This window comes from Archocentrus centrarchus, chromosome 2 (assembly GCF_007364275.1).
Source record: "Archocentrus centrarchus isolate MPI-CPG fArcCen1 chromosome 2, fArcCen1, whole genome shotgun sequence".
Taxonomy (NCBI): domain Eukaryota; kingdom Metazoa; phylum Chordata; class Actinopteri; order Cichliformes; family Cichlidae; genus Archocentrus; species Archocentrus centrarchus.
The window spans coordinates 28,862,599-28,880,746 of record NC_044347.1 but is presented as its reverse complement, the minus strand read 5'-3'; the positions used below and the strand labels follow the sequence as shown (position 1 = coordinate 28,880,746).

General features: G+C 42.9%; 1 protein-coding gene across 1 annotated transcript in view; it reads right to left on the bottom strand.

Moving 5' to 3' along the window:
* LOC115793840 (E3 ubiquitin-protein ligase HECW2-like) overlaps positions 1 to 18,148 on the bottom strand; it is a 60,214-nt gene that overhangs the window by 3,904 nt on the left and 38,162 nt on the right. Inside the window, exons 15-25 of the mRNA XM_030748985.1 lie at positions 17,684 to 17,869; positions 17,278 to 17,430; positions 17,023 to 17,125; positions 16,835 to 16,931; positions 12,944 to 13,027; positions 12,641 to 12,750; positions 10,298 to 10,418; positions 10,088 to 10,201; positions 9,727 to 9,879; positions 9,539 to 9,637; positions 8,641 to 8,770 (exon numbers count right to left, since the gene is read on the bottom strand). Of these exons, the coding sequence (XP_030604845.1) occupies positions 8,641 to 8,770; positions 9,539 to 9,637; positions 9,727 to 9,879; positions 10,088 to 10,201; positions 10,298 to 10,418; positions 12,641 to 12,750; positions 12,944 to 13,027; positions 16,835 to 16,931; positions 17,023 to 17,125; positions 17,278 to 17,430; positions 17,684 to 17,869 (1,350 nt within the window). The remainder of the gene's footprint in view (positions 1 to 8,640; positions 8,771 to 9,538; positions 9,638 to 9,726; positions 9,880 to 10,087; positions 10,202 to 10,297; positions 10,419 to 12,640; positions 12,751 to 12,943; positions 13,028 to 16,834; positions 16,932 to 17,022; positions 17,126 to 17,277; positions 17,431 to 17,683; positions 17,870 to 18,148) is intronic.

Here is an 18,148-nt window from a genome sequence, read left to right as displayed (position 1 = left end):
AGAGACTGTTGACTTCTTTTTTTTAAATTTTTTTTTAATGTTTTTAAATGCCTGGATCAATTTTAAATATCGGATTTATATCGGTATCGGCCGATATCCAAATGTAAAATATCGGTATCGGACATAAAAAAGTGGTATCGTGCCATCCCTAGTATGTATACAAAGTATGAGATGATTTTTTTCCTCACTCATCCCTATATGTTTTCACTATTATCCATCCATCCATTCTCTCTCGCTTATCCGGGGCCGGGTCGTGGGGGCAGGAGCCTAATCAAAGAAGCCCAGGCTTCCCTCTCCCCAGCCACCTCCTCCAGCTCATCCGGAGGGACCCCAAGGCGTTCCCAGGCCAGTCGAGAGATATAATCCCTCCAGTGTGTCCTGGGTCTACCACGGGGCCTCCTCCCGGTGGGACATGCCCGGAACACCTCACCCAAGAGGCGGCCAGGAGGCATCCTAATCAGATGCCCGAGCCACCTCAACTGGCTCCTTTCGATGTGGAGGAACAGCGGCTCTACTCTAAGCCCCTCCCGGATGGCCGCACTCCTCACCTTATCTCTGAGGGAGAGGCCAGCCACCCTTCGAAGGAAACTCATTTCTGCCTCTTGTATTCGCGATCTTATTCTTTCGGTCACTACCCAAAGCTCGTGACCATAGGTGAGGGTAGGAACGTAGATCGACCGGTAAATCGACAGCTTCGCTTTTACACTAAGCTCCCTCTTCACCACGACAGACCGGTGCAAGCGTCCGCATCACTGCAGAAGCAGCCCCGATCCGTCTGTCGATCTCCTGCTCCCTTCCCCCATCACTCGTGAACAAGACCCCAAGATACTTGAACTCCTCCACTTGGGGCAAGAACTCGTTCCTGAGCCGGAGAGGGCACTCCACCCTTTTCTGGCTGAGGACCATGGCCTCAGACTTAGAGGTGCTGATTCTCATGCCGGCCGCTTCACACTCGGCTGCGAACCGTTCCACTGCGAGCTGGAGGCAACCCCCTGATGAAGCCAACAGAACCGCATCATCCACAAATAGCAGAGATGAGACTCTGAGGCCACCAAGGAAGAAGCCTTCCGCCACCGTAGCTACGCCTAGAAATTCTGTCCATAAAAATTATGAACAGAATCGGTGACAAAGGGCAGCCCTGACGGAGTCCAACACCCACAGGAACGAATCCGACTTATTACCGGCTATACGGACCAAGCTCTCACTGCGGTTGTACAAAGACTGAATGGCCCGCAACAATGGGCCAGACACCCCATACTCCCGCAGGACCTCCCAAACGACACCCCGAGGGACATGGTCGAATGCCTTCTCCAAGTCCACAAAACACATGTAGACTGGTTGGGCAAACTCCCACGCACACTCGAATATCCTTGAAAGGATAAAGAGCTGGTCCAGCGTTCTGCGACAGGACGAAAACCGCATTGTTCCCTCCTGGATCTGAGGTTCGACTAACGGATGGACCCTCCTTGCTGGAAAGGAGGGTGCTGGACCCTCCTTTCCAGCACCCTGGCATAGACCTTACCGGGGAGGCTGAGGAGTGTGATCCCCCGAAGTTGGAGCACACCCTCCGGTCTCCCTTCTTAAAGATGGGGACCACCACCCCAGTCTGCCAATCCAATGGTACTGCCCAGATCTCCACGCGATGTTGCAGAGGTGTGTCAACCAAGACAGCCCTACAACATCCAGAGCCTTCAGGAACTCAGGGCGAATCTCATCCACCCCAGGGGCCTTGCCACCAAGGAGTTGTTTAAACTGCCTCAGTGACCTCACCCCCAGTGATATTCAAGTCATCCCCCTCGTCCCAGACTCTGCTTCCACTACAGAAGGCGTGTCAGTAGGATTCAGGAGGTCCTCAAAGTATTCCTTCCACCGTCCAACTATAGCCTCAGTTGAAGTCAGCAGCACCCCACCTGCACTATAAACCGTGTGAGTGGAGCACTGCTTTCCCCTCCTGAGTCGCCTGATGGTTTGCCAGAATCGCTTCGATGCTGTCCGAAAGTCTTTTTCCATAGCCTCACCGAACTCCTCCCACATCCGAGTTTTTGCTTCGGCCACTGCCCGAGCTGCATTCCGCTTGGCCTGCCGATACCTGGCAGCTGCCTCCGGAGTCCCACAGGCTAACCAACCCCGAAAGGACTCTTCTTCAGCTTGATGGCTCCCTTCACCTCCGGTGACCACCATCTTGTTCGGGGGTTACCACCACGACAGGCACCAACCCCCTTGCAGCCACAGCTCTGAGCAGCAGCCTCAACAATGGAGGTGCGGAACATGGTCCATTCGGACTCAATGTCCTCAGCCTCCCTCGGAATGCTGTCGAAGTTCTGCAGGAGGTGGGAGTTGAAGATCTCCCGGACTGGGGCTTCTGCCAGGCGTTCCCAGCACAACCCTCACATACGTTTAGGTGTGCCAAGTCTGTCCAGCATCTTCCCCCCGCCACCTGATCCAACTCACCACCAGGTGGTGATCAGTTGACAGCTCAGCTCCTCTCTTCACCCAAGTGTCCAGAACATACGGCCGCAGATCTGATGATACGATTGTGCCATGTGCACTTATGGACATTTTATGTTCAAACATGGTGTACGTTATGGACAAACTGTGGTTTGCACAGAAGTCCAATAACAAAACACCATTCGGGTTCAGATCGGGCAGGCCGTTCCTCCCAATCAACGCCCCTCCAGGTCTCACTGTCATTGCCCACGTGAGAGTTGAAGTCTCCCAGCAAGACTATGGAGTCGCCAGATGGAGCACTCTCCAGCACCCCGCCCAGCGACTTGAAAAAGGGTGGGTACTCTGAACTGTCATTCGGTGCATAAGCGCAAACAACAGTCAGGACCCTTTCCCCAGCCCGAAGACGCAGGGAAACTACCCTCTCGTCCACTGGTATAAACTCCGACGTACAGGCAGCAAGCCGGGGGGATACAAGAATACCCACCCCAGCTCACCGCCTCTCACCGAGGGCAACTCCAGACTGGAACAGAGTCCAGCCCTTCTCCAGGGGACTGGTTCTAGAGCCCAGGCCTTTGAGGTGAGCCCAACTATATCTAGCTGGTATCTCTCAACCTCACGCACTAGCTCAGGCTCCTTCCCCACCAGAGAGGTGACATTCCATGTCCCAATAGCCAGTCTCGATAGCCGGGGATCGGTCCGTCAGGGCCTTCGCCCTCGGCCACTGCCCGACACACACTGCACCCCGACCCCTACGACGCCTCCTGCGGGTGGTGGGCCTACAGGAGGGCGGGCCCATGTAACCTCTTCGGGCTGCGCCCGGCCAAGCACCACGGGCTAATGCCCGGCCACCAGACGCTCTCCCTCGAGCTCCCTCCCCAGGCCTGGCACCAGGGTGGGGCCCCGGGAAGCCTATCCTGGGCAGGGTAAACTGTTCCCTTGCTGTTTCAATCATAAGGGTCTTCTGAACCGCTCTTTGTCTGAACCCTCACCCCTATATGTTTTCACTATTGTTTCTGTCTTTTTAATGGCAGCTCCTCCAGAAGGGGGGCAGCATGGCCACAGTTCACCTATCTCCCCATGTTTGTTTGTTTGTCTTCTTGGATGGGTGTTCTGTTAACTGTAATTTCCCCATTGTGGGATCAATAAAGTATCATCATCATCATTCACTATTCCTTAATTAATTTACTGGAGTTTACTTTAGATATTTGTCCTTTTATTCATTGAGTAAAAAAATAATCCCTAACAAAACATAACCCTAACCCTAACCCACACCTGAAGACTGCATCTGAACTTCCCAAACAGACCAATAAAGATCATGTTCAAACAGCCAACTGTTCTCTTTTTGTCCCACAATGATAAAAGGAGAAGGCCCAAAATGAACCACAGTTTCTTTGCCTCACCACTAGCGACAGTAAGATAAGATAATCCTGTATTTGTCCCACAATGTGGGAAATTTACAGTGTTGCAAAAGCAAAGAGACAGCAGAAAACACAACTACAAGAATAAATAATATATAAAATCTGATAGAAGAATAATAGAATACTAGAGTCACAAAAAATCTCTACAAAGTATATACATTTATATACATTAGTAAAAGTGAATAATTATTGCACTTGTTTAGTTTGTGTGAACGAGTAAAAAAGTAAACTGACTGCTGTGAGTCAGTGCTGGTTGTAGAGTTTGACAGCATCAGGAAGGAAGGACCTACGATAGCACTCTGTTATACACTTTGGATGAAGCAGTAAGAGCAAAATAATTGCCATCTGGGTCCTTTTATTTCACAACACTCACTGTCATCTCTCTTACTAATGTGTGACACACACCTCTGCTTTGGCTTTTCTACAGTGTTGAAGGAAAGTTAGCACAAAGTTCTTAAAGAGAATTCAGCCAAATTCCAGCCAGTCCCAGCCTTCAGCTTCAGCCGCAGTGCCTGCTTCAGCCTCACCACCCCGCTTCACTTTCACACCGCCTTCAGAACCACTTCATCAGTCTGTCATCAGTGTCCCAATGAGCTCTAAAATCCTTTCTCTGCTTAACTCTACACCAACACTACATCCACAGGTCTACTCTTACCATGTATCTCATGCATGCATGGAAAAAAGCAAGTTTTGAAAACAACTTATACAAAATACAAACCATTCACAAGCTTTACCAAAACAAGACATCACTAATCCAGCAGGACCCAGTGTGTGCCCCACTGAGCATACTGCATTATCCAGTTGGTTATCTTGTCATGATCCAACTCAGCATCGCCAAGGTGAGTTGTATCATTTTTATCCAATGTTAAGTTTCTGTTCCTAAAGTGATTCAAATAAGATAAATTTGTGCTTTTTAGCACCAGAGCCTTACTTTTTTCTTGCAATACTCCCACTGCAACCTCAAAAGTGATAACACTGTTAAAATTCTATGCAAAAAAATACTGTATATGTGACAATTTTCCCTTGATATGACTAACTCAGACAGCTTGAGATAAAATATTGAATACATTTTTGCACAAAATGACTACAGATACACTGGATTACTCATATTTAAAATATAATTAAACGGGATGTTTAAGAGAGAGGAAATTTGATTGTTACATAAAACAGGTGTGAAAATTAGTAAAAGCAGACCTATTTGGAATAATTTTGTGTCTTTAACAAGTTTTTAGGTAAAGAAAAAAACTAGTAATGAATGTATTTTGTTTTGGCCCATTCTACTAGTAGTTGAGCATAGTTTGATTGTGCTCTACTGCCTTCTAGTGTACAAACTAATATCACTGCAACTTGGCCACTTGAAGTGGAAGCAGATTATATTTTAAGTTAAAAGTAAATAAGAATAAGAATTCTCCCAAAGCCTGTTATCAACTAAAATCCAAAAGTGAGCTCTATTGAACAACCGTTTACTCTTAGCTATTAACAATTTCTTCTTGTTAAATTAGTGTCTTCTTGTTAATTAATTATCTTAGGACAGTTAGTGGTAAATTTCATTTTAAGAAAATTTATAAGAAACTTGTTCAGGATAAATGGTATTGAGACTGTGAATGCTGCTAAGTGGGCAGCATGCTACTGAACTGGAGAGTGTGCTGCCACATTTGTGAGGACTGCGTTAAAGGACTGGACAATGCATGCAATATCTTCTGGACAGCACGTGATTTTGCCTACCCTGGCTTGATCATGTTTTTTTTCCATTGTTTAGCCTTTTACAGTTTTGGACCCTAGTATCATGGTCCTGGGCCAGTGGCTCAGTGTTTTCTGTTCTTTCTGTGAGGTTCTGTTTTTGTTATATTTGTGTTTCTTAGATTCCTTACGGTTAAGATTCTGTTTGTTATAGTTTCTGTGTCCTGTTATGAATAAAACTGTATTTTATATCCCGTGTTCTTGTCTTCACTGTGTCTGTGTTCCTCTGTCTGTTTTGTCCTGGCCCTTTGTCTTGGCCCTTTTCGGTGTTTAGTTTCACTTCCCCTTGTTTCCTTGTGTGTGTTGTTTAGGCTTCTGTTTAATCATATACCCTTAAGGGAGTTTGGGAGCCTGTGTTTTCCCACTGCCCAATTCTTACACCGTGACATCACCGCCAGATTTGCTGGAGGAATTAGCTGTTCTGGCTTCTCTAGTCCCTCTTCCAGGAGGAAGTGAGGCTCTCGTGATTGCCACACCACACCACAGCCAGACTGTTTCACAGCCTGCGCTTGTCGACAACAGGCTAAATGAAACAAACTCTCAGTAATTCTGCCTCTCTTTGTGTGATTATTCATTGGCAAAAATAAGGATATGTTCTGTATCTGAGCAGGCAGATCATTCTTGGTTTTGTGACAATAAAGAGATTCTCAATTTGCCTTTGTAGATGGATTCATTTTGTTCAGAATCCATAAAATATGAGTCTCTATGTGGTGGTTCAGTTCCATCTGATTATAAGGACAATTATTCATGCAGTATGTTTGAGACGACAATTAATTCAAGTCGACAGAGAACAAAAAGGACGCTTTCACTTATCATGTTTCTAAACATGAAAACATTAACATAACATTCCCGATCCCATGAACAATACTTTTTCATGCCATGTGCCTGAGCTACTCGGTAATGAGGTCATGTCATTTCCTGTTTTTAAGCATGCAATAACAAGGACATTTTGTGCCCTGTTTCCATGCTGGCTAGTTCCAATGAGAGTCCCAGTTTTGCTTCTAAGAGTGTTCATGGTGTGTTTTAATCAAAGTCTGCTATATTTGTTTTCAATACTGAGATTACTGAGTGTGCTCACATGCTGGCTTCTGCAGAGACTGTTGGATTCCCTGAGCCAGATTCACTGGACTGTAAGACTGTGTACAGTGAACATGTACTGAAACTGCTGAGTTTTCTGAGGCCCCACTTGCACCCATACGTGCTCCATGGATGAGGATAACTTGGTCCCAGCCATCAGCATCTTCACCTGCAACTTCAGCTTCAGCTGCACCGCCTGCTTCAGCTTCAACTTCGGCTTCAGCCTCACTGCCTGCTTCACCTTCACCACCTTCAGTGCCACTTTGTCAGTCTGCTGCTTTCAGCTTCTTCACCATCAGCCACAGCTCCATCAGCCACCACTCCATCATCAGCCACATCTGGTTCATCTGGTCAGCTGCTTGAGCCATCTGCACCTCAGCCATGGTTACCTGTTTCATCTTCATCTGGTCCTCCACCACCACTTGCATCCTCTGCCAAGTCTTCAGCTATGCCTGCAGTGACAGAGTCTTTTGATTTGCCTGCACAGCAGCCCCAGCCATCACCGTAGACAGCTGCGCACCCTGCTCAGCAGTCCCAGCCTGCACACCCGGAGCCAGAGCCAGAGGGTTCCGCTCAGTCCAAGTGTCCTGAGACTTCCGTGGATCATTACTGGTGTCTCGTTGGCCACCTGCCAAGCTTCCTAGGAGTCTTCACCGTTGGCCCCCAGAGTGTCTTTGTTGCAGCTGCTGACCCCACAGATGGCCAACACAGTGTATTCGTCGCCACCCGCCGCCACTGGGATCACGGCCGACCTCTTGATCTGCCTCACTTCTGTGACTGGCCACGCAGCTGGCCCCAAGACTGCTTAGGTTCTACTATGGATTTCCAGTCAGACCCCCTAAACTGTATTGACCCTTGTTCTGCCTCATCAGCAGTGTTTTTGTTGGACTGTTTTGTGCTGCCACGTTTTGTTCTGGTTTGATGTTTTTAATCCTGTTCTGATCCCATGGCCTGTTACTTTGTGAAATTTGTTGTTCTTCTGTTTGTTTTGTCTTGGCTTCCGTTTAATCACATACCACATTAGTTTAGAGTTTAGTTCTTCCTGTGTTTTCCCATAGTGTCCTTCCTTTGTTGTGTGGAGTCTCTTGTGTCTTGTTTTCCCAAGTGTGTATATGCTTTTCCCTGTGTTGTGTCAAATCTGCATTTGTATCATGGTTGGTTACTTCCTGTTTTATTTTCACAGTCCTTTGTCCTGTGTGCTATAGAGACAAGACAAAGGGAAGATTTGCTTCCCCTTGTCTTGTCTCTGTAGTTATTCCCAGCTTGAGTATTCACCTTTTCCTGATTCTCATGTTATCCTGTCCTCAGTTTTTCTCTGTTCATTGTTGCACCATCCTCTTTGTTCCACTTAACTGTGTTTCCCTGTTTGGTGTTTTCCCCTTTTTTCTCACAGCCTTGTTATTTTGCCTTGTTATTTCAGCCTTGGTTGAGATTTGGAGGTTATATCTCAAGTTTCTGTATCCTGTGAGAAGTTTTGGCATTAAAGCTGCCTCCAAGTTAAGTGTGTTGTCCCACGTCCTGCATTTGGGTCCAATCCCACACACAACTCCCAAATATGAGAGTAAATTGTACTGTGAAGGTGAAGACGTAGTCCTCAGATAAATATGAAAAAATATTGATAAAACTAATGAATCTAGACAAACTAGTAACCTATGAAATTGGTAAGTAACCTTCATCCACTGGAGAGACTGGTATGGGCCAAAATTCCTCCACATAAATCCATAGTCAATGTCCTTGCAGTGTACTGTCTCCAATAGCAACTTGGAGAGCGAGCAGACGTCTTCTCTCAAACTCCAGTTCTCCCTCTCATAATTAAATTTTCATCAATCAGGCTCCAGCAGATAGTCGCATGCTCACTAATGCAGAAAGTAAAGCATAGCCATAACAATGCAGGACTCCTCTTTTGCAGAGGTAGAGACACACACACGCACACACATAGGCACACACAGGTTCTGACCTGCCCAAAAACTTCTTCATTGACAGTGAAGGTGAGGTCCAGCATATCTTCTATGTCATTGTCCTTCATCCACTGAAGAGACTGGTGAAACTCCTCATCCAAATACTCCAGGTCACTCAGGTCACAGGGACTACCAGATGGAAAATGAGGATAAGTTCATGTGTAGGAGACTGATGAAATAGCAACAATCTCACACTGGCTCTTCTGTACAGTTAAAATGAATGTAAACTGTAAATATTTCAGTGCACTGTGTACACCTTCACTGGTTAATTTTTTAGGTATTCCTGGGTTGCATTAATTGGCCAGTGAAGGTGTACACAGTGCACTGAAATATTTACAGTTTACATTCATTTTAACTGTACAGATTCAACAAGGTGCTAGAAACATTCTCAGATATTCTAAAAGGAGAAGCCCATTTGCTCCAAGGTTTGACATATTGTGTATTCAAAGATGCTCTTCTGCATGCTTTGGTTGTAACAAGTGATTATTTGAATTAATTTTACATTCCAATCAGCTCATAGCACTCTGGCCATTCTCCTCTGACCTCTGTCACTGGCTGGATATTTTATTTTCTTCAGACCATTTTCTGCAAATTCTAGAGATAATTGTGTGGGAAAGTCCCAGTAGATCAGCAGTTTTTGAAACACGCAGACCAGACCATCTGGCACTAAAAACCATGCCACATCAAAGTCACTTAAATCACATTTCTTCATTCTGAATTCTGATGCTTGTTTTGAATTCAGCAGGTCATCTTGACTCTACATCTTAAATGTTAATGCCATGTGATTGGCTCATTAGATAATTGCAATAGTGAGCAGATGAACAAGTGTCCCTAACAAAAGTGGCAGGAGGGTGTGCATGTACAGACAGTGCATTTGAGCACTATGTGTGAACATACATGCGCAGCAGGCCTTTATAGAAGGGTCTAGTGAAGAAGGCATCCAGCAGGTACTGATGGATCAGAGCCAGTCCCAGAATGCGACCACTGAATCGGAACCTGAGGCAAACACAAAAGCATTTTGGCAGTGATTGTGGGCGTGGGGGTGGGGGTGGGGGTGGGGGTGGTAGTGGTAGTGGTGGTCTTACCATTCATGGTGATTGTCTACAAAGGCAGACATTGGGCTGATCTGAACTGTATAGGTGTCATTGGCAGAGTATTCAAACAGACCATAATAAGGGTTAAAGAGTTCCCTGGAAACCAAGAAGAAAAATTCTCGGGAGGGCCCACTGTAGTCCAACCTGAAACACACACATTTCAACTTTTAACTATTATAATTTGTTATTATTCTTTCTTCTAAAGCATCTATTGATCAATTGTTCTTAAACAATTGGGGTCAAAGCCTCCCAAACATAATTTTACTTATTGTCTTGCACATCACAAAAAAATCTATTGCTTATATTTCCAGATTTTCTTCTTTTTCCTTCCTTGTCCCTCCCAAATACTCACCCTTCCTCTCCGACAAAGCTAACATAAAGCTTGCTCCGCTGTAGGTCTTTCCGGGAGTAACACATAATTTGGTTGAAGGCATCTTCCAGGAGTTGGTCACGACGAATGATCAATCTGAGATGCACAAACATACAGACAACTCCCAACATAAAAAAAGTTCACAAAAAAGATCAGAAAGGATGTTTTCTACAGACATAACAGTCCACTTACTTTAGTTTCCCTGGTCCTTGACCATAGCCTTTAGTTTCCAGTTTCCTGTAGAAGTTGCGCAGTTTTGCCTCAAAGTCTCTCTTATAGGGAGCTGGTGCTCTGGCATTAGCTCTCTGAGTACCTACATGCAAAAAAAAAGTGGAACTGAAATTTAAGTATTTATTGTGATGCATTATGCCAACAATTTGAAAGATAAAAGGAAGTGGTCTTCACTATTATAATGCTTTTAACCATTTACAATTCTATTAAGCAAGTGTTAATTCATCTAGTCACATGCACATCAACAGTGGTGCAGGGTGCTCCTTGCTTGATTTATACATTCAAAGATAAAACAAATGTAGTTGCTCATATAGAGCAACTGTAGCCTTCAGCCTAGAACCGATATTGTCAGATGGTGCCCAACCTTCACTGGGTGTTTCAGGCCTTAACGCTAACACTCTCCAGTTGGCGGATCCGCAGTGGTGGCCAAATCGCTGTGCATCAGCTCCAGACTTTTATACCAGAGTCGACAAAGGCTCTTTTTGCTGCTTCACCAATCTGGCGCACAGCTGTCTTCCATTTGTTCCTTAAAACTCTGAGTTCAGTGAGCACTCTCCACACTGACTGTGCTGGGAACCCAATACACCCCACTTTTACAAGAAACAGCCATGCTTGCCACCCTTTCTCTCTACACTCCAGGGCGAGGTTGTTATTTTAGGCTCTTCCTTTCATAAGCCTCGTCACAGTTTTCTTCCCATGACAACAGTTAATTCAAGGATGATCTTCGTAGCTTGCTCTGACAAAATAACTGACAATTTTGTCTGGATGATGGTTGGGAAATTTAACTTTCTTCACAAGTCTACTCTCATTTCCCACCTTTGTGCCTTGTGAAGAATGCTGGTTGGGGTTCTTCTTGCAGTAGATGGCTGTTCTCCTGCCCGGATGAACAATAGTACTTCTACTTTCAGTTTGGGTGGTGGTTGTAGCCTTCGCCTGCTCCAAGATATCTGCAAGCTCCATAAGCACCTTGTCATGCCACTACCTGTACCGTCCCTGGGTGATCCAGCCAAATACCAGCGAGCACCCAGCCAAAATATGGGGTAGCATGCACTTCTTCCTGCACAACTTGCTGGATTGGTGTTCCCTCATGCCCCACCTTACCAGGTTTGCTGGAAAAGGGAGTGTGTCACATACTAACCTTGAGTTCGGTCCACAAGACTCTTCTTTTTGGGAGATCCTTTTGGTCCACATTACCTGGGTTGCTAGCTTAACAGCCCTTCCCTTCCACACCTCATCCTCCTGCTGCCATCTCTCTCTCCTCTCCTCCTCACTTGCCTTGTTCCACTGATGGAAATGGGAAGTTCCCAGTCCTTATCACCCAGTGCAAATAATGCCAACAATGTTTTATGGTTTTTACCTTACACGATAAAGTGCCTTGAGGTGACTGTTGTGATTTGGCACTATATAAATAAAATTGAACTGAATTGATGTCTCTCAGCTTCAGGGAGCTTTCCAACAGCTTTACTGCAGTGTCTGCTGCCCACTTGTGGCCTGAGCTTGTTGTTATAGCAACTGATGCCACCAGTTGCAGATTCAACTTCTGCACCTGATGGCAAGGACATTGACCAGCTAAGCCTGACATTCTGCTCTACCATGTCCACCTGTTTTGCAGTTTGTACAATGGTTGTCAAAAATGTGTTTATAGGTGAAGTGAAAAGTCCACATTCACAGAAAGAGCTGATGTTTAAACATGAATATACATTCCAATGTTAAACTGTAATGATTACTAATATGAACACTGACAATTGAGAAACAATTATTTTGTTTCTCAGTTGTTCCTTAAGATCGTGGCAAGATGTCTTGCTTTTAAGATCTTTTAGGTTCTATTTTAGAGACTTCTTGATTCATCAGGTCTGGTAGCAATTAGGCCTGGTTGTGGCTAGTGAAACTGAACTCAGCTTTCCACAACATTTCGTTAATCACAGTTAATTCCTTATTTCACAAATCATAGACGCAGGCAGGTTTGGATAGCTTTTTTCTCTTAATAAATGAAATTACTGTTTAAAAACAGCATTTTGTATTTACACAGGTTGTCTAATATTAAAATTGTTTGATGATCTCAGACATTTAAGTGTGAGAAATATCCCAGAAAACTAATCAGGATCTGTCATCAACACTTACACATCACAGTGTTTGTGATTTTTCAAAGTTAGTACAACAACTGTGAGCATGGATGGAAGTTTTGCAACTTAACCCCCTGACCCCTAACCCCTAACCCCTCTCCATGTTGGATGCAGGTTTTTTCTTTTAATGAAAGCTTCAAAAGCAAGTTTTTCATATTGCTGTGCATTGTCGGTCTTTTACCAGGTGAATTCTGTGGGGAAGAAACAGGTGACCCCCGAGGTGACTGGCAGTAGCTGGGGTGAAGTAAGGCATGAGGAGGGACATATGACATTACTTCATCTTCAAAGAGACTGGGGTGGCATAAAAAGAAAAAAAAATCATTATTATAGAGCAGCAAGAAAGAAAACAAAGAAATAAGAGAACAAAAGAAAGTACAGAGGTACACGACTAGTCCAGTTAGAAAAGTATGAGTAACTTGGAGAAATGTATGCAGAAATATAAAAAATTAAATAAGGCAGAGGGAGTAAAAGAAAGATATCTCACCTTAGCAGCATGACAAGGTCTGCATCTCCTGACAGCCTGGCCAATCCTGACACTCCATCTGTGCGGATCAGCTGCACCTTCTCCCTGTTTTTAGAGCAATGTTATAATGACAGTGCTACCCATTAATGTATTCTACAGTTATCAGTGCTTCATACTTTGCTTGTACTCATATTACTCAAGTAGTGGGGATATAAATCTTTTGGATTTGACTACCTCTTGAGGACAAAATGCAGGTCACCAAAACAAATCTTTTTAATGGAAAATCTTGGTTTGCAGTAGGATTATGTTAGGCTGATTTTAAGGTCAGTCTTCAGAAAATCTGTAATTTGTTGTTAATTGTGTTTTTTGTGTCAATCTATTTATTATGTTATAAATAAAGGATATGATGAAAAAAGAAAGATAAATGTCACACTGCAATTATTAGTACACAGTGAACATTGCCTCCTTCTTTGAAGATTTCACTGCACCTGCAAAGAAATTTTCTTGCAAAATTTTGAGATACCCCTGCAGAAGGTATTGATCCTGCATAAGGTCTCTAATAAATGAAATGGATTATTTGATAAAAATATTTTACTGTTAAATTGGTTAAATTGACAGATTTTGTGATATAGACAAAAAAAAATTGCAAAATAATGTCAAGGCAAATGGGAGATGATACAGCTAAACTCATGCAATTTCAAAATTGGAAAATCTTATTCATCCCAAATTGGGTGTACACATGGGGTTCCTCTACCCCAAAATGTGCATATTGTAAAATAGGAGGAAAGTTCAAAATACTCAATTCAGTACTCAATTCAAGTGAATTTTATTTATATAGCACCAAATCACAACAAGCAGTCGCCTCAAGGTGCTTTATATTATAAAGACCATACAATAATTACAGAGAAAACCCACCATTCAAAATGATCCCCTATGAGCAAGCAATTGGTGACAGTGGGAAGGAAAAACTTCCTTTTAACAGGAAGAAACCTCCAGGAGAATCAGGTTCAGGGAGGGGCAGTCATCAGCCAGAGTTTGTTGGAAAGATCAGGCTGTGCTGAATCCAACAATATATGATATGTGACTGTATCGGCTACAGTCAAAGTGTGTGACATTATCCAAGTAAAACACACAGGTGTGAAACGGTATTAAAAGAGCCACTCCCCTAAAATAAAATATGTTTTTATTCAATTAATATAGTTATCATGCTCTTTGAAATAATATTGGCAAAACATCTTTACAAAGCTATATATACTTTATTGGCTTTATGAAGTAGAGCCTGATTGGCCAAGGGTAATTTGATTAACTTTAAGTTATAAGAACACCTTCAAATTATAATTTGACCCATCCTCATGAGCCACAGCTTTACAGATACCTTTCTAAAATGTCCAAGGTAAGTCTTTGAAAATATTATAATTTGGAAAAAACTCATTTAGCACATACAAAGAAACTGAAGAGTTGCAAGATGTAACCTTATTAGTGGTAAGTCATGCATGTTTTATGTTTACTACATTTGTGCTGTTAATTTTTTAAATTAAACTTCTCTGTTTCCTGCAAGCTAAATTTATATTCCTATTTAAACCATGTTTAAGTTCTAAATAGGTACTTCCTAATGAGCTACAATATTCATGTCTTCATAAAGTTATTGTTTAGTTTAGCTAATTAGCATAAAAACAAATTCAAATTGTATGCCATAAAAAGGATAAAAGTGCATGTGAGAAAGCCTAAAATGCTTTTTCAGTGTAACGCAAAATGGTAATGTGCTCAGCTCCATCAGTTTCAGTCTTCTTGGCTAATATGAAAAAGAAAAAAAAAAGAATACTGACACTTGTCAGTAGTCTGTTGACACTGATAAGTGTTCTTCTTAATATTTATTTTTGGGCAAGAAAAATACATTTTAACTAGCTGCCATTAGTGAAATCCAAACCATAGAAACCATATGAGTAAAACTGAAGGCCCTGTAAATCTGATGTAAAAGTAAGAAGAAATAAGTCTATAAGTTTTTTTGTTTTTTTTTTACCAATTCTAATAGATTACTTGAAACAACTCAATAGTAATACTTAAGTTGAATCATTTGCCCTTTCACTTTGTTCGCTTTTGTAACAAAAATCTGTCTCAATTACTACCACTTTTAAAAAGGGAGATCAATTTCTATACCTTTCCTAAGGTAAAGAAAACACACTATGGCCAGTGGAACTAAAATATCTGGCAACTGGGATTTTTAGTTTTTATTCCTTTTGTTTTATGTTCAAAATTTTTAATCAGTCCCTGTAAATTCTCAAAAAGAAAGTAGGCAGCATGGTGGCGTGGTGGTTACAACTGTTGCCTCACAGCTAGAAAGTCTAAGTCTGAATCCACCTTGGCCCAGGCCTTTCTGTGTGGAGTTTGTGTGGGTTTTCTCCAGGTATTCCAGTTACCTCCCCCAATCCAAACACATACATTTAGTGGGGCTAGGTTATAATTGGTGATTCTAATAGGTGTAAATGGTTGTCTGTCTCTCTGTGTTAGGCTGGCGACCTGTACAGGGTGTACCCTGCCTTTCGCCCTATGACAGCTGGGATAGGTGGATGAGAATGGATGGATTCTCAAAAATCTCTTCTGACTCACAAGTAAGATGGAATGATAAAATGGACATGTATCCAATATTGTAATAGTGATACAATAGGAGATATAATTAACTAAGAAGATGGGTCAATCCAACTCTCCTCAGTATAACAAACATCTGATGGACCTCCTGGCTATACCTGATACAGTCATGTTTTTTAAATGATTGATTATTTCATCTTAATAAGTTTTGCTGATCAACAGTGAAGCTAAAAATATTTGAATGACACAGAGAATTTCCACATCATTTTAAATGTCTGTTTGCTTTATCCTTGATGTCTGATTTATTTTTGTTGCAGATCGTGAAGTTGCATTTTTTGAACAATGAAAGCAGGTTAACTGAGCTTAAACCGTTTGAAAACGTGAGAAATCATGGGCTACAATGGCAATGGGAATTTTATCTATATAGCACATTTCATTATACATAAACTCAATGTACTTAACAAAGGATAAAAATATATTTTTTAAAAACTATACACACTGCCTTAAGGCAATGAAAACAGCTAAATAAAACATTACAAAGAAGTAGAATGCAACATGCATGCACACACACACACACACACACACACACACACGTACACAAGCACACACACTGTCTTTGAATGTATGAGCAGATATAATTGACCTCAGGTCAGCAGGCAATTTGCTCCAAAAAACGGGAGCACAGTAAAAGAACCCTCAGCACACTTAAGATGTAATTCTGGGAAAAGTTAAAAGAGCTGCACCTGATGTCCTGATAGGTCTGACTGGGTTATAGACGCTAAACAAGTCAGACATGTGGCCATGGCTCAGGAAGTAGAGCAGGTCATCTACTAATTGGAATGTTGGTGGTTTGATTTCTGGCTGTTCCAGGCTGCATGCCAAAGTATCCTTGGGCAAGATACTGAACCCCAAGTTACTCTCCATTGGACTGTGAATGTTAGTTAGTAAGCACTTAGCTGTAGAAAAAAGTGCTGTGGTAGTGAATGTGTGAATGGGTGTGATTGGGAAATACAAATGTGTTGTATAAAGTGCTTTGAGTGCTCAGCTGGAGAAGAAAAGTGCTATATAGGAACTAGTCCATTTACCGTGTGATACAGGCAGTATGTATTTCGACCTGGGGAATCCCTGCAAGTATTTGTTACATTTAAAATCATTAATGAATATAGATTGCCCTCTGGTTTAAATAATTATTAAGCCACTTAAGCGCAACATTGAAATTTGAAATAAGTCTTCTGTTTGACAAGAACTTTCATCAAATTTAGAAAGCTTAAGGAAAGCATTATATAACATATACACATCAAGTTGTGCGTTTCTGTGTGTATGTACCTGAGTGCATGGTTCCGGCTGAAGTCAGGCTGCCTCTCCTGCAAAATCTCAAAGATGTTTGGTTGCCGTAGAAATGCCACAATCTTCTCGTTGTAAGCTAGAAAAAGTGGACAGAAATGTTGTGTCAAATGTAATCATTCCTGACTGTTTGCGTGCATGTGTGTGTGCGCACATGTGCACATACTGACCCACTGGTACAATGTCTTGGCATTGGCCCCTGTTGGCAGAGGTGAAGGTGCTAGAAGGTCGTGGCAGAACAGGTGGGCTACCACGATGTGGGTCTTCACCCATCTGCAAAAACAGGATGGAAATTGCTGTCCTTCTGGTTTCACAAAAAAGGAGTACATTCAACAAGTGGAGGTGTCTCTGCTATGTTTAAAGGACCAATTTAAGCTGCTTTTCTAAAACAACTGTATTGTCCATGATCATTTTGCCTGCCTTACCGGTCGCCGAGTGCTAACCTCCCCGGCACTGTGGCTGCGCTGGCGGGTCAGGTGTTGGCGGTGAGCCAGGATGCTTGGGGTCCGAGAGCTCTGGAGAGGCAGCCGGGGATCAATGAAGGTGGTGGCACGGCAGTTATGGTCTACAAAGAAAGGCTGGATGGGTGTACACACAGATACACATATAAGCTGTCAAGTGTGAGTTGCATAATTTAAATTTTGTGACAATTGTAGAAATGTAAGAAAAAGGTATATGTGACAGGATAATGGTGGAGCAGTTATATGCACAATGCAACAACCTATCTCACAATCCCAAGCCTCAAAATACTATATTTAACTGCATTCACACCCCCAGAAATTCATGAACTGTAAAGTTTGGGGCACCGATTGATTACAGTGTTAGCCCCACCTTGCCGGTGTGGTCGTGCTTCATCTCCCAACCTCTTGGCAGCTCCAGCTGTTTGTTAGCGAACATGTTGAGGAAGGCCACCAGGTCCCTGTTGTGCTGATAGCGCTCATAGTGATGAGCATCCCGACGAACCTTACTGATCATATGCTTCAGACACGTGTTGGTACTGAACATGCGGTAGGCACTCTAAAAGAAGCAGTAAAATAAATTCAAGTAGACAGCAAGGGACATGGCACAGAGGAAACACATCCAGAGAAGAGAATGTTTTAAATGAATCATCTGACTATTTAGTTGCTACTAAATGCACAGATTTCAGAGAGAAAGAGTGGCAATTGGAGCAAACATCAGTGGACACGTACAGTAGGAGAAGGGAACTGTGGTGATGAGGAGGTTGTTGGTAGGTATGGTGGAGAGAAATTTGGAAGGCTAAATGACAGTGAATTTTGCAAAAAGGATGGAAATGTT